This window comes from Astatotilapia calliptera, chromosome 15 (assembly GCF_900246225.1).
Source record: "Astatotilapia calliptera chromosome 15, fAstCal1.2, whole genome shotgun sequence".
Taxonomy (NCBI): Eukaryota; Metazoa; Chordata; class Actinopteri; order Cichliformes; family Cichlidae; genus Astatotilapia; species Astatotilapia calliptera.
The window spans coordinates 14,104,708-14,121,860 of NC_039316.1; the positions used below are offsets into that span (position 1 = coordinate 14,104,708).

At 38.9% G+C, this 17,153-nt stretch overlaps 1 protein-coding gene across 23 annotated transcripts in view; it reads right to left on the minus strand.

Moving 5' to 3' along the window:
- The window catches only part of ptprk (protein tyrosine phosphatase receptor type K), a 105,987-nt gene that overhangs the window by 49,525 nt on the left and 39,309 nt on the right, over positions 1–17,153 (minus strand). For all 23 annotated transcript variants that reach the window (XM_026193803.1, XM_026193819.1, XM_026193818.1 and 20 more), the window contains 5 exons: positions 13,093–13,215; positions 7,259–7,419; positions 5,956–6,007; positions 5,799–5,857; positions 828–909 (listed from right to left, as the gene is read on the minus strand). In XM_026193803.1, coding sequence (XP_026049588.1) covers positions 828–909; positions 5,799–5,857; positions 5,956–6,007; positions 7,259–7,419; positions 13,093–13,215 — 477 coding nt within the window. The remainder of the gene's footprint in view (positions 1–827; positions 910–5,798; positions 5,858–5,955; positions 6,008–7,258; positions 7,420–13,092; positions 13,216–17,153) is intronic.

The window sequence follows — 17,153 nt, forward strand, 5'->3', positions numbered from 1 at the left end:
CATTAAAACACCAGGGATCCTTTTTTCCCTCCCATATTTTACAAGATTTCACGTCCAAGTGTAGAAATGTGTTTCTGACTCATATCGACAACTTGTGACAGAGACAGGGACCACAGGGACACCACGACCCCACAAACTCTACAAGGGTTCACGACACTTTATTTTTATGACTTATAATCAATAGAATCCATTAAGAAACAGAATTGTCCTGGAAGATTTCAGTGCTTCTGCTAGATAGATAACAAAAACAGCTGTAATAGTTGCCTCTCCAGGAACATGCCTATGGCTTTAGATTAACGGACGACCCTTCTGTTAACAGTTTGTCGTCACAACACTTTTTTTCTAGCCTCTAGTGGTAAGGAAACACTCAAGCAAAGAAGAGAGGAAGACTTGAGACGTACTGAGAATTTAAAAAGGATCGCAGCTCTCATCTCTTTCCTGTCAGTACAGAGACAAGAAAGCTACTGTTCACTCTGTGTGTGTGTGCACGCATCTGTGTGTGCTTGTGGGTTAAAGAGAAAGAGCTGAGTGGTCAGAATCTTCTCTCTCCATGATTGCCCTAATACTGTCTCATTTCCCGCTTCACTCTCTCCTATTCCCCTCTTTCTCTCTGTGTTTCCTCCACTCTCCTTTTTTTATTTCTCTCATTTTTCTCTACGACTTGCCTTTCTCCTCTTGCCACATCCCTCCTCTCTTGTGTCACCTTCCCACTTATCTACCCATTCAAGTGCAACAGAAACCATCCCAGGTACAGTCTAATTAGTGGCCAAAGCTATCAGCGTCTATCCAGCGAACTAGGACTAATTGCTGGCATGCTAATGACTCACCGCATGGGTAGCTGAGCACCTGAATGTCGTCTATGGCGATGAAGCCGGCTTTGCTGTCCGAAACCTCAGCTTCAAATATGACCTGAGAGAAGAGAGATAGAGGAGATTTACCTATTGCTCTCCCAAATGCAGTTTAAACAGTTAATATTAACACTGAGATGAAGATATCCTGAAATAACATCTTTTTAATGTGCTAATTAATAAATGTTCATACAATTAGCATGCACAATTACTGACAACAGCATTTACAAGTAGCACACAAAATGCTTGAGCTTGAAACCTTGAAGAAGTTGAATTTGCAAATGTAACAATTTGTGCACATAAACCGTGTATCAAAAACAGAAAATACAACAACAGGAAAAACAAAGTCAAAGCCTGAGAGAAAAGTAATCTACAAATGCTCTGTTTGCAAATCACAAGCCCCTTATGGTTATGAAATCAACTCTTTAGTACTGTTACCAGATCACAAATTGTTTTGATGCATCCTAAGTGCAGTGGAAGCTGCAAAGTGAGACTATTGCCATTTCAATTTGTTGTGAATATGAACAATTCAATCTTAAAGCAGGCTGAAAGTCACCGACAGCAGCTGGTGATGTGCTTTAAACTGGATAAATTCAAAACCGCCACCCTGAATGCCGCTGGATTTATACATTCTGCCCAACACGGCAGGGAGGATAAATGAGATACTTCCTCATGGATCATAGTAATCTCTTTGGGTACACAAAAATGGCTGCTAAAGAAATTATAGTATATACTGAAATCCAGTGTGGTAAGTCAGATAGCAAAGGGCTATGACCTCTCTGTTTGTTCTTTTTTCCCCATGCCTATTTTTGCTTTCCTTTCCTTTCCTACATCTGTCTGTTTTCCTTATGTTGTCAAACATCTGTGCATGTAACACATGATGAGAACTTCAGCAAAGGATGAAAAAAAAAACCCAAAATAAATACATGAAATTCAATTTTCTTTTAGCTATGATAATAGTGTTGGCCTTGGGAGTTAAATTCAGTAAATCCATTGTACTGACATCCATGTTCCCCACAGGATAATTCCTAATTTCATTTTTGTGCTACCAGCAGGTCAATGATTGATAAATACTTCAAACACACAGAGTCACACATTAGAGGCATGGGAGGCTGCCATTAGCTGCCTTTCTACTGCATGAACAGCTCCCCGATCAGCCATTTAAGCCTTTTTCTTCATAGTGTTGGAAGATCCACAATACTTTAAACGTTATGTAATATTTGCAACAATTTTGACTGTGATGCCAAAAGCTATGACTAACCAATCTGTAAATCCTTTGCTGCTTGTTTTTTTTAAAGGAGTTTAATCAACGAGTGTGTATGTAATGCACTTTTAGTTTCCCTAGAAAAGCTTCCAAAAAACCATTACTTCGTGGTATAGGCCGCCTTAAAAGTGCTGGATAGTTGAAAACAGCTCATTCTTAAGGGTAGAACTAAAATGTGATTTGAGTACCATGACCTGGTGAAGGTAGTGAAAGTTTCAGCGTTATGGGAATGGCCTCGGATGAACTGGAAAAACAAACCTGTCGTGCTTGTTTTGATTCCCTTGGGGAATGGAAACGCACAGTGTTTGTTAATCCACCAGGACTTTACAAAGTATTTAAATGTAAGCTGATAATTGGGCAAAATAGATTATGTATATATAACTTTAAAATATAATGGGTGACCATTGGGTGACCATTATAAATCTGATGAAAATAAAAAAAACAATCTGTGGACATTCTTGCCGTGAACTAATTTCTCATGTGTTAGTATGATTGCTTGGAAGAAATAAGCAATCATGGCTGAGTAGGCAAATTACCTGCTTAACACTAAATAACACTGGCAAGCTAAATTTGTAGATTTTAAGTGGAGTCATAACAGTCAACAGGTGCTTCAACCTCCCTGCAGCTCACTAAGGATCTGAATTAGGAAAATCCACCTCATCGTAATCTCTCTCTTCTTCACTTCCTCCTCCTTGTCCATACGTTAGCCTTCCCAAGCCTTTTTCCCCTTTCTCTATTTCTCGCTTGCTGTCTGTTTTCTAACAGTGTTTATTTAGAAAGGAGCACCTAATGAACAGAAGAGAAGGGACAGGAGGAGAAAAGAGGAGGTAGCCATCAAAAAGAGAGGCAGAGGGAGAAAGAGAGCAAGGCAGTGAGCAGTTGTTGTCATTCATCACCTGTAAAAGGAAATCTGCCGTGAACTGTTTACCCACAGCTTATCATCTCCTGCTTGTCACACTCTCCCCCTCTCGGTCTCCCTGCCCTACCAATCTATCTTGTCTCTCTCTCCTATCATCTTTCACTCATAGCTCACTGCGGAGCCCAGCAGAAAGACATCAGCTGACTTTTAATACCTTCATCTCCGTCTTTCCTGTCTGCCAAGCTTTCCTGTCTGCCTGCCTCCTATACACCTGCATGTAGGTGCATGTATAAAAACATATAAACCAATGTTTTATGTTTATGCTTCAAGTCATTGAGGACGAACTCGGGTCACCACTCTGGGCAATGAATGTTCCCCAAATAAAGTGAATAAAATGAATCTTCTCAAATTATCTTAATACTTTTTCTTCTTACATAGCCTAAAGGAAATCTATTTAATATAGACATAATACTTAAATGAAATGTGTGGCTTAGGGCTGGCTCTTTACCAGCCTGCTATTCAAAAGTGAGATTAAAAAATCTTTAACAACCTTTCTGAATTTGCAGTGAGTGGAATCTAACCCACAGTATAGTCTGAGGTTTGTCTGTGGACATTTAGCTGAACAAATTATATCTTGGTTATGAACTTGTTTGAACCTGACAGAGAATGAAAGACTGAGTACACAAGGTCTGCCCATTGGTGTCCAATTAAATTTTAGCATTTAGGAACTTTAAAAGCAAGAAACTTGACATCAAACTTTTAAACATTTTCAAATCTCAGGCCAACTCTTTTGGCAGTGAAGCAAGTCTCTGCAGTCAAATCAAAGATTATAATCAATTTTTTGAGCTGGTCTTAAATCTACACTCTGCTAATGTTTGTGTACTCATGAGTGTGGTATTGAAAGGATTTTCATCATGCCCAGGGACATGTGGCTTGGGTGCAAGTCATTTTACCTTCTTGTAAAAGTTAATTGTCTACCATAAAGCCATTTGAATTCATATTCTTATATTGGATTGCGGTCACCTCTGATACATACAGGGGGTCAAACACTCACTATCTGACCAATCCAATCAGTGTAGAGCAGGTTTATTGCTTTCTGAAATGTTAAAGCCTACATCATTACTCCAGAGTACGTCACTCAGATACAGTTTATGCATGCATGGCCATTGAATCAAACATGTTTAACCTCCTAGGACCTGGCGTCCACATATGTGGACATCACATTTTGGGTTATTTAGACCAAATACTCAATTTTGCTCTACAAGGGCCTGATATCCACTTATGAGGACATTATACTGCTACTGTTCTATCAAAATTTTAAACGAATGTCCTCATATGTGGCTCTGATTTTTCATAAAAACAAAAATAAGGTAAAAAAAAAAATCTGGTAATTCTTTGTTTTTACATTCATTGGGCCCCAATATACCCAAATATCAAAGAGAAATTAAAAATGCATGCTGTGGAAGAGTTCGGGTCTTAGGAGGTTAAAGCTGCAGGGAAGGAACATTTTCATGTGACTTTATAGCCCAAAGATTAATAAATGTAAATTGTGTTTGGGCACTGTTTCTGTATATATATCATATGAATTAACGCATAAGGTAATTTAAGTTCCTGTGAGAAAATGAGTCTTAAAATATCTTGTATTGTCTGACCAAGAGCTCAAAACTCAAGATTTACTGTCACGTTTAAAAAAAGATAAATAAAAACAAAACACATCACTTAAACCAAAAAATCCTTGGAATATATTTTTACTCTGATATCAAACTGTCACCAGATATTATTATCTTTATATAAAGTTCTTTCTTCACTGCATTGTGGGGATCTAGAAACGGTTAAGATTGTTAAGTTTTCAGTTGAAATAAAGAGCCACGAAAGACAAAATGTTTAAGAGGACTACAAGGTCTTCTTAAACTGTGCTATGTGGCTTTGTCTGCATTTCATACGTGCATCTGTTGTTGCATGCGACAGGTCTTCCCCTGGTGAAACGAGTCTCATTACAGCTGAAGCTAAAGTGCTAACAGAGAAACATGTTCCAACATGATAAAATAGCTTCATACTCTGAAATCCAATAACCTGTTTCCCAGCCTCAAAACCTATATAATCCTTGGCAAACCTGGATGATTATGTTCCAATTAAAACATGTTGACACACGAGTTTCATGCTGGTGATCTCCGCTGGGGGGGACTGGGTTCCAGATGGGCCATTTGGAGGATGTTCTTACACTTTGCTTTATAGTAATATTACACAGTCCTCTGGCTGTGTGTGTTAACATGATCAGTGTGTGTATGGAGCTACAACGCTCAGCCTGTAATGTACACACATGTCTGAACACCACCCAACGACCGCGCACAGATCAAGTTGACTGACATAAATTAAGAAAAAGGAAGAGACAAATATGCACATAAGATCAGTATAATGCAACCTACAACAATATTCCTGCAATAGATTTTCCTATGTGAATCTCATGTTCAGGGTCAAGTCAGACAGCTGCTCATTAAAAACACATAAACAAGACCATAGGGCAATAACAACAATGTCAGTGTCCAGCATGGCGACACACCCCTATGCGTGCAAACACGTGTACACATAAACACACACCCGGCTGGTCTTTCTAAGTGTCTTTCTAGCCTAATCGCCACCTCCTGAGCCTCAGTCAACACAAATAAATCAGCTGCCTGCCTCACAGCACGTGTATGTGTTTGCCTTTATTTGTGTGTGTCTGTGTGACATCTGCGTTTTCACATCAGTTTGACAGAAAGTAAAGAACTATGCATGATAGTGGGATGTTCTAACTGTGTAGTTGCTGTTTGTTATTTTACCGATTTACCTGATATTCATTAGGCCAGAACGTGGAAACGGCAAGTTCAGCTCTCAGCCACTCTTTACCTGGACAACGACATCAGGATCAAAATAAGCCATTATAAGCAATAATGCATAAACGCTGAATTGAATCAGATTAAGCACTGCTGTGAGCTAGTCTTTACCGGTGTAGGACGTCACATTCCATATAGGGTTAGCCAAGGGACCCTTGTTCACCTAGAAATCAAACAGAACCACAATCAGTCACAAAATAGTTTACACAAAAATGAACCTATAAGCATGCAGTGCACTGCAATTCATGATTTATCCACAGAGGCCCCTTTTACATTCCAGTCAGGCATCTTTTTCTTGGTTTATTACAGCTCACCTGGCTCTAGCCAGGAAATTCCAAAGAAACTACAATCTAATCTTAATGTGTTTTCTAAGAACATTCACACACAGAAAAAAGAAAAGAATAGGATCAGGAGACAGAGGTGTTATGGAAATAAATGTGGAATAGACTGTCAAAGCACCAGATATGTGAATGTACTTCTCCATATTATTTAAATAAAACAAATAACAATGTTATTTTGAAATAAACGTGAGACTGCATGTGTGTTGCTTTAAAAATCATGTTTAATTGTGAAATGAAAGTGTTGGTTAAAGCAAGGCAATCAGCAGCCTCTATTGCATGTTAGCTGCAATAATTGCGGGGATGTTTCATAAAACTAAAACCAAGAATTCCCAATAAATCTAGTATTCTTTTGCTTTGTTTTCTTCTGTCCTGTTTTGTTTTAAATGGAGAGGCTTTGGTCACCATCTGCTTTTGTGACAAACAAACTCCTTTAATTAATTTAGAATAATGCAATCCAGCTTGGGCTCTATAATATGTAGCCTCAGAGAATGTACACTGCTGTATAGTGGCTGGTGGAGGTGTACATTTGGTCTTGATTCAGCTGGTTTGTTTACTAATTAGAAAAATCCAAATAAATATAACCGTCAGTTAATTGAGGTCTACTATGTTTTTCTGTTTTCTGGTACATATTAACTCTACATAGCTGGGCATAAACATGGCCAAAGTTGCAAATAATGATGTCACCATATGTACAGGTAATCCATGTGAGCTAACAGCTCTGTCCCTGAGTTACTTTAAACTAGCAGTTTTGCTAGCACTTTATTTTTTACTCTTATATCTGGATGATGTCAGAGAGGGCTTACAACATCAACGGGCTCTCTCAGGTACACATCTGCTGTTAAAACTTATTATGAGGGCCAGTAATGCTCAGATAGTTTCAGATCCCAGCTAAAACAACGGGCTGCGCCAAGACCCAGTATAAGATAAAAAAGGATTATTTTAAACTGTGAATCATGCAAAGTCGCACTGGCTCAGAAATAATAAGAGGTAGTTGGGAATGAGCATCATGGGGTCCCTTAAGACAAATTAACTACTACATATCCAATCTACTCTACTAGATCGGATCTCAGTACCTTCACCAGGACATTGAGCGTGCCAGGGCTGGAGCCATCGGGGCTACTGAGGAGATAGTTGAAGTCGATACAGTGAGTATCATTCTCCTTCATGACTGGCAGCTGAAACCTGGCTTTTTCTCCAACATCATACTGCGAGACGTCAACATACATGTAGGAACCTGCGTGAAAGGAAAGAAACATAGGACTTTAACCACAGTTGGAAAGCAAACAATGCAGCAATTTTAAATCTGACCGGATCAAGAGCAATGAATTGCTCATTTTGTTTGCAGCTGCGTGTGCTTGTGCCAACACATACCTTCAAAAATTCAGTGCTTGAACAGACTAGCAAGGATGCCCTCTGAGGGGCTAGTTAGTGTGTAGACAGTGAAACTATGACTGCATTTGCCAAAGAGTGGGCTGTATGTACCTACATGAGCATCCAACCGCTTCTGTACAAGGTTATAACAGTCTAAAGTATTTAGAAACTTTAAAATAATATTTTGCACTGTTTTTTGTTTGTTCTAATAATACTCCCCTGTAGAAGTTACCTTCTACTCAGCAGTCCTTTTAGAAATAACGGAGAAACTGCAGCAGTACATTCAGCTGAACGAGTCTATAAAAGTGACCTGGCACAAGGTTGGAAACAAATAATAATAATTGGAAGATGTGCAACAATTGGAATGACGCATAAAGAGGAAACTAAATGTCTGCAGCTTCTTCACAAGAAACCAGAGCAATACCTGGAAGAAGAATGGATAAATGACGCACCACTTTTTAATATACATAAGTGACTAGACAATGCTTTTATGGCAGGAAACAAACCCTGCTGTATCCCCATTTGAGGAACTGGAACCTCCAAATTGTCACAATAGATTTCGCACTCTGATTTCATGATTAGTGGTTGATTTGATTTCCTAGCAGTTCTCTGGGCGATGCTTCTCTGTTTTCACTTCTGTTGTTTACTTTATTCTGGCCCCTTCAACACCGAATTCACACACAAATCAGTTACTTTTGTTATGCTAACACAATGGCACACTGGAGAAATGTTTCATTCTCTACAACATCAGCAAGCCAAGAATAAATATACTTCAGGTACTTCGCTAGCCTACTGAGTACTATACATGATACACCATTACAGCTGACTGAAGGGAATAATCTGGCTGTACCAACAGGACAGACAAACTGTCCTTCCAGATGTTCTAGTAATCAGCTCAGACCCGAACCAGATGTTGATGCAATGAAATATGATAAAATGTGATCCTGCTCTGCATGATGTTTAATCTCACAATCTCACATTAGCTCATCACAAATTCAGAGAAACGATCCCATGGTAACGATTAAGTCTAATTCCTTGAAACGTATATTGTTATATTTGTTTTGAATATGCAATTCGTATTAATCACCTATGAAGAAAAATGTATATTATCATAAATTGGATATCTTTGGGTTTGAAATACTTGGCTATTGAAATTAATTCATTTGCAGATGTAATCCTAAATAGAATAGAATAGAATAGGACAGTATAGAATTAAATACAATTAAATAAAGTCAAATTGGATAAAACCCTACATTCTATAAAATGCCCCTGGTTAATTGTATTTGCATATTAGACTATACATAATATGTACTATATAATGGTTTCTAGACAATAGCGCTTATCACTTATTGTTTAGCTAATCTACTGTGAGAAAACACATCTCTCTGCAGAATGGAGCAGAACATAACAGGCTTTGAACGGATGCACACAAACATGTGGAGACACGGACATGTGTGCGCACATGCATACACATGCACACACATGCACATCAGCTTCTCAGTACCCCAGTTATCGTTTTGGCTGTTCTTTTCTTTTTATCTCTGCGCTTTTTTCTGCCATGCAGGTATTAGAATAATCTCACTTCTTGGTTCTGAATGTCACAAACAAAACCCAAAATGACTCCAGCCAAACTGGACTACAGCCAATCAGACTGGAAACAAAACAAGGCCGGCACCGATTTCCTCTCTATCTAAATCTGCTGCAAAATGAACATATAATGGACATCACTCCCTTTATTTTGTTTTTTTCATTTGTGCCACTGACGCTAAGATGGTGACTTGAAAAAAAGAGCCTTTAAGATGGCTGCCAAGATGATGTGCCAGCTAAAAATACTCCTATCAGTCAGAGACCCAGATATGTCACAACACAAACAATGTTGCAAAATATAACCTTTAGCACTTCAGCTAATCAAAGCGCTGCTTGCTACAAAAATATAACAGGAAAAGGATTTAGTATAGGTTGAAAACAGCTGAGTAATATGTGACAACAGTGTCTGTTTACTGAAATAATTCCAACATATATTTTAGAAACCACATGAATATCAGTCGATTACACCAGAACAATGACAAGACCTAACCTGGCACAAAAGCTGCATTTGAAAACATGAGTAATAATGAAAGACTCACTGCACACAAAACTGATGCTACACCGCTACACCCATGCTAAGCAAGCACCTTATGATGCCAAGAACATCTGACACTTGAGGTTTGTTTTTAAAATGGCTGATTCTTTTGAATGGCTAAAGTCTAAAATGGCCGGTAAAAGGGTAATGACACAAGATAATTAAAGATGAGACTAAAATACCGCTGTGATAGCCTTGAGCCCCAGATATGTCGCAACAAGAACAACAGTAGCAGGGCAGACTGGGGACAGTATTCTCCAGCAAAACAATAACAGCTAGCTGCTGGAATAACAGCTAATGGGGTATTTTCATTTTTAGCATTTTAAGGCGCCAATCAAGATGCGTGAGATGTCAAATACCCTTCCACAGTAACACATGCTCTTCATTCATAGGAAGGAAGATCACTGCACAGACTACAGATTATGTAGCCTGGAGTCAAACATGGAGTTAATTTCATTTTTTCTTTTCACTTCAAGACACAGCTTGCATCTCCAGAGGCCATGCTCAGTTTTCTATACATATAAGCAACAGTGGAAATTACATTTCCACTCCCTTTTCTGACTATAATTCATTATTTTACTGACACCTTATGCATTGCCTTATAATTCTGAAATTTAATTAGCACTTCTATCTTAATTTGTTGCTTTAAAAATGTCCCCATATTGTTATAATTTTTAATTAAACTGCATACTACTTTTGTGAAGGTTAACACTCACGTCTTGTAGGAACTGTGTCATAAAGGTTGGATTTATTGGTCATTTTAAGTATTTTATAACGGTGTTGCTGCCTTCTTCATTATTTGATCATTATTAAAACATTTAGTGCACATGAGACCAGCTTTGGTGCATTTTAAATGCCTCCCCTCCTTATTAGATAGCACACACTGATAAACATGAGAGACATGGAGAGAATGGCATGCCAAATAGGTTTTGAGTGGTACTGGCTGACAACATTATGAGTCAAGAGTATCTGCTTTAGTCCACTGAGCCACAGGGCCCCTGCCCATGAATGTTCAACTGGCACAATGCACATTGCCAGAGTAGCTTGTAGACCCTGCCATGATGACTAGTGCCAACAGTGACCCCCGGAGACATTACATAGAAGAGTTTTATCTCTTATTACAAACACTGCCAAACTGTCCCTGCAATGTCAGTACTGCCATAAGCACAAATGGTGATTAGCAACTGGCACAAATCATTGTGGGTTATAAGGAACAAAAGTATCATTTTTGTCACTGCTATAACTCTAAAAGGATTCTGTGTAACTCCCCTAGTAGATGACTCCTTTTATTCTGCCCTTACCTTTGACAAAATAAACCCCCTGATGTACTAATCAGTGAAAAAAGTCACTCCCAAAGCTCTTTGGGAACTCTTAACAACTCCCCAAATAATGGGATTGGTATTCCTTTGTTTTCAGGGGTCAGAACCCAAAAGACTTTAATGCCACTCCTCTTAAATCAAGCCATGCCCTCAGGGAGATTGTAGTTAGCCAGACCAGAGTATTAAATTACTGGTGGCTAGGATAGCTTGAGAAAACTATTCTAATAATAGACATTACTAAAGTTTCCCTGGGCATGGCACTTAAGCAACCAACTCAACCCCTCACCCATTTCCCTTAACTCCTTCCAAAAAGAAACCTAGCCAAGTGCTGCATCTGTAATCCCCTCTAGCAACCTCGTTTTCCATCCACTGCACCACTGTTCCACACCCCACTGGCATTATTAACACATCAAATGTCAGTTCATGCTCCCATACCTTTAGGCAAGGCTCTGAACCTCCCCTTTAGCAACCAACATCTCCAAACCATTAACCTGCTCTGCCATCCCCATGCCCCTGCTCGTTCCACTAGCTTCAACAGCCATTAATGCTATGTTAATTGCAGCCATTACCTCTGCACTCTTAGGCAAGGTATTTAACCTCTTCAGGCTGCCAACGCTGCCCTCTCAGCACAGTGACACCACTTGGTATTAATAATGCTAAATGATAGACTTTGGCTTTGTACCACTGGGCACCACACTCTTGTGTCAGTGCTTAATTACATGCAAGACCACACATGCACGACACACAAAGTGGGTCTTTGTGTGTGAAAATTGTAAAAAGTCGACTTTTAAATGAACCTTTCTCTAAATGTCAGCGAGCCTGGGTTGTCATGAAGATAAGTCTGAGAGATAAATAACAGCACTGCATTGTCATGGAAACAAAATCCTAATCTTCCACAACAGAGGAAGAGGAGAGGTCAGAGGAAAGAAGTGGTAAGAGAAGAGGGTGAAAAGAATCAAGGTAACGTGAGATCAAAAAGACAAGGAAAGGAAAGGAGAAACAATGCTGAGAAGCAAACTATGTTTGTGGTGCTACACTGCAACACAGTTTCCTTAATGTGGTTAGGTTCATACTTCCACTTGACATTCTTACTCTGTGGTTTTTTGTAAAGCTAGTTACCATTTCAACATTGCATAGCTGGTTACTGTTATAACATTTTGGTTTTAACATTGTAAAGCAGGCAACCTTCCCTGTTCCCTGCCGTTGATTAATGACCTCATATTCTGTTAATTAGACCCTCAGCCCTGAGGCAGAAAGATTTAATTTCCCCTTCATCATCATCATGAAGAAAAAAAACAACTGATTAGAGAGGAGAGGAGAGGAAAAAGCACCAAGAACTTGTACAGTGATATATACATATTCCATTAAAGTAAAAGTCAGTCAATCAGCTCCTACTTCAGCCAGAGTACAAAACTAGTATTATCAGCAAAATAAACTTAAAGCATCAAAATGAAAGTATGTGATCTGCAGAACACCGATGCATCAATATGTAAGAAGCATTTTGCTGCGGCAGCTGCCCGAGGTAGAGCTAGTTTTATACTGCATACGCTTCGGTCATTTAGTCCAGTTATTCCCAGCCTAGGGGCTGACCCCCTCCAAAAGGGAGCAAACTACATCTGCAGGCTCATGGAATGATTAATTGAGAGGGGAAAAAGCTGCTCTGCAAAATTATTTTTGCTTTTTTGAAATATTGGGTAACTCTGCATCAGAATTAGGCTTGTATAGTTGTTTAAATGAAACCACCTGAGAAAATTAGACAAAAAATGTAGCTGCTAACAACTCAGTGAAACATTTTTTAGGGGAAAGCAACCAAAAAAAAACAACAACCAAAAGTTGCAAACCGCTGTTCATAGTTCAGCATATACACGATGTGATTATCAGACGTTGACGGATATAGTTGGGATATAGCAGAGCAGTAATAATCCTGCATAATAAATGTGCTGCAGTAATAAGAAGAAATTACATCTAAAAAATGGTGAAACTCGAAAAAGAGCTCAAGCACTTCAAACTGCATTAAACAATAAGCTGCTTTCCACACTTTGAGGTGATGAAGTAGGAGATGACAAACATGAGGGGAAAGGAATTTGAGCTTCACCTTGTGGCAGGTGTGGTGAGACATATGGCAATTCCTGGGTGTTGATGTGCGTCCAGTCAAAGTCATCGTAAGGATCTTGTTGGTAGTCACACTGAGAGAAGCCCTCATCAAATGTACAACTTCCTGCAGAAAAGAGAAACAACAAAACGTAGTTAAATTTACAAAAAGACAAAGATGAAGTTTGTTGCCTTGACTGAGTAAGCGAACACATTTTTTTAAACTTGACTTTGAGTCATGTTTCAAACCTTTCTTTTGTGCTTTTTTATATGTGTGCGGTTGTCTCAGCTCATTAAAAAACCACCAAAGTCTGAGCTCCGACACTTATCACTCAGGGCCACTTAGGATCACCTCTGACTCAGCCAGCAGAGCCTTCAGCTGATCATCTGAGCCCATCGCCACAGCCTTGGGACAACCATGTGTGAGCTGACCGCCTCTGGCTCCGCCTAAACAGGAAGTTGCTCTAACACAGATAGACATCACTTGTCCCTGACAGCTAACTGAACCAATCAACTTAAAATGATATGCAGTTTGTTCTGGCTATATTGCTGATAGGAACAGCATTCAGGCTACTACTTGCTATCTGATTCATTGGCCTAGCAGTTATGCGCAGCTTGTGTTAATAAAATGGCCAGAAGAGACATGGCTAAGAAAAGCCAAAATGCCATCTGATTCAAGTCTCTGGTAGTTAGTGGTCACAGAGACGTGTCCTTTGTGCCCTTTTTTTTATTTCCCACTGTTGAGATGGATAAAGTCTACTATGAAAAATGAAATCACAATACATTTATTAAGTTAGACATCTATATTCACGTTAACTTATCATGAAACAAAACTGTTTGTAATTAAAATGTTAGTAGGCGCTCGGAAACAAATACTGTAGCATTTAAAAAGATCTTAAATATCATTTATAAAAAGCAGCCACTGTTTGCCTTGATTATCACTTGACAATGACTTTGTTTAGGCAAGATTTAACCTTATTTTAAAACCTCAATTTCATGAAGTATAATAGCATATTTATATTCAAATCACTATACTACAAAATAAATACACAAAGGAAGAAGGAATGAGTGAGCAAGCCACCATGAAGCACTATCAGCAACCAGGACTGCCAGCTACATAAATCTCCTAGCCTTCAGTTAGCGGTACAGCTTTGCTACCTGTGTCCTAGAGCAAACTGTGGTGGCTGTGATGGAGAGCAGAACGACAGGCCCTCAGATACCCCACTGATCTGAGCTCCCGCTACAGAGGCATACCAAGAGGTGACAGCCGCCGCCGGAGGAGAAACAAGTTAACATCAAACTAAGCGACTGTCTTCAACTGCTGGCTGCACGGCTGGATGTGACTCACAGCCTTGGCGAGGCACTGGATCACATTCCTCTCGGCATCATTCTTTAAACCAACCTCTCTTCGTGCAGTTCAGTTCACTCCCATTCAGTTCAATTAAGTCTTTGTCATGGCAAGTCACCTCCGGTCACTGTGCAAAAACATGCAGGGACATGTGCACACACAGCACAGCACAATAAAAAAAAAACTACTACTACTATACATTAAATTAGATATAGAAACTCTTTGTTGTCGTGCACAGCATTTGTGTGTTTGTTTGTGTAAAACTCCTGTCTTCCGCAGTGTGCGAGTCAGTTTGCATCTTGCTGTCATGTAACTTTCTCTGCATGTGTTAAAAATGTGTTTTTACGTGCATGGAAGTATCCCACATCTACAAACCTGCATGCATTCAAACCGAACACTGAACAAATAAAGAACTAAACACCCAGTGCCATACATCACACATAACAAGTTACACAAATGGACTGGAGAAGAAGAAAATGTTGATCTGTAAAGCGAAGTGTAAGTGTGTTTGCTGTCCCTGACTGCCTCCATACAGTGTGGTCTGGAAAATAACTTCCTGTTTTATCAAAACTGAGTGACAAAAATCAGAAACACAGCTTCTTTCCCGCAGTTTCTTTGTGTAGTTATTACTCTATACTATGTATCTCAGTAATTCTTTTGACTGGAAACTACAATGAATAAATGAAATCTGTGTAATAGCTTGTTTTGTCAGTTTTCTATATATCATACACTGCTACATTGTGACACTGCAGATGCACTTAGCCTTGGTTTACCTGCTACAGCGTTTGTGTAGCCCTTCTTTTATTCACTGACACTACAGAGAACGTACAATAGCAGCTTTATTCAGGTTCTTCTGTGGAATTTCTACCTTTGAGTACAGAAGCATTTGATTTAAACAAGCTGTGTTTTAAATGTGTTTCATGAGTTTTTAATTGTGTACACATAAATGCCCAGCATTCCACTCGGCTCTGATACAAGCCGTGGTACAAGAGGTATTTTACCTTGGCTTAGCAGTGAAGAAAAAATGTCCTAGTTTTAAATTCAGCTTTACAGGCCATATTAAATCAACATTTTCAGTTGGAGAGCACTTCTCTGTCCTTGTTTGCACACCTCTGAAAGATATTCACTCACTCACACGCACACGAGACGGTAACATACTAAACAAAATGTCTGTTTTTGTGTGTACGCGCTGAAAAGGGGCCTGCAAAAACTAAATATGTGCGAAAGTGTCTGCACATACACAAACCTCACGCTAACCCGCCCACGTTCTCAGTTAACACTTCTCCCTTTCCTAAATGTCCTGCCAACCTAAACCAACACACACATCAGCAGACACATGCATCTGACAGCAAATCCTTGTTGCCAATAATGAGATGAGCAGACTTTGAACTACTCTTTTGCCTCAGCTGAAACACTCAGCAGCAAAATGATGAGCCATGTTTTGCTCAAATGTTGTAGGGACTTGAGCCAATCTGTTTTTTTATACTTTAACGTAATGTCAAATGTCAAGAATTACTGACCTCTATTTTGTGTTTGGTGTGCTCTGCTAGTGGTAAATGCTGAAATTAAACATGCAGTAATTGATTTCTTGGGTAATAAGGGCAGCATAGCATCAACTTTTAAATTGATGTGGTAACTTGTTAGTGAACAGATGCCTGTTTACCCTTCAGTAGATAGTTAGCAACATCATCATTTATTCCGAGTCGACTTCTGGCCCCCTGATGAATGTAAATTTGATATTCACTCTCCTTTTTAGTTCTGACTTTGGTTAGCATTTCCCTCTGGGAAATCTCTGGCTTCTTAGCTGCTAAAAGTATTTTCAGCTAGCCGCTACTTCTGCTTGTCTGCCTTTTGTTGCTGAGCAGTTTGTGAATGTTGGGTGTTTACGGCATCTTCAGATGAAACAGCTGAATCTCGTGACCAAAAACAAAGCTGCTATAACAAAACAGCTGAGCTGCTGACTGGAAAACCAAAACAAGCTCAAAGACAGAAGATGAGGGGAGCAGAAATATATGGATCGCTGGCTTTGTCACAAATAATGACCAGCTTTCACGTTCTCATCATTACTGCTCGGTCCCCAAATATTGTCCTCCTTTTTTTGTACATCATATTGTTTCCTCTTCTATTTGAGTCTATGGCAGCTCTTAGAACTGTATCATAAAACAACTGAAAGGCACTGTTGCCATCTTGGATTGTGAAATCGAGGATTGGCGAGTTCTCTGGAACACCACACATGCCAAATTTAAAGAAGCTATGACCTCAATTTCTGACATTTTGGATCCTTAGCTATAATGAATTATATGAAATACTTCATATTAAATATTGAAATATTAATTTTTTCCCACAGGTAATTATTTTTTCCAGTCTTTGCCTCTGATTAAGAATGAAAAAAAAATTAATCCCAAGCTTAAGACATGCCACCTTCCATAATTCTCAGTTTTCTTTTCAAGCTTCTCTAAAAGCTTTTCCCAGCCTTTACCAGGACTGCAAAAATAATCTTCAGGAAGGGCCTGACAAAAAAATTAAGAGATTGATTTTGTACTTTTCAAAACCCTTTGCTTTTTACACACTGCAGTGTTGTCAATATATATATATATATATATATATATACATATATATATATATATACATATATATATATATATATATATATATATATATATATATACACATATATATATATATATATATATATATATATATATATATATATATAT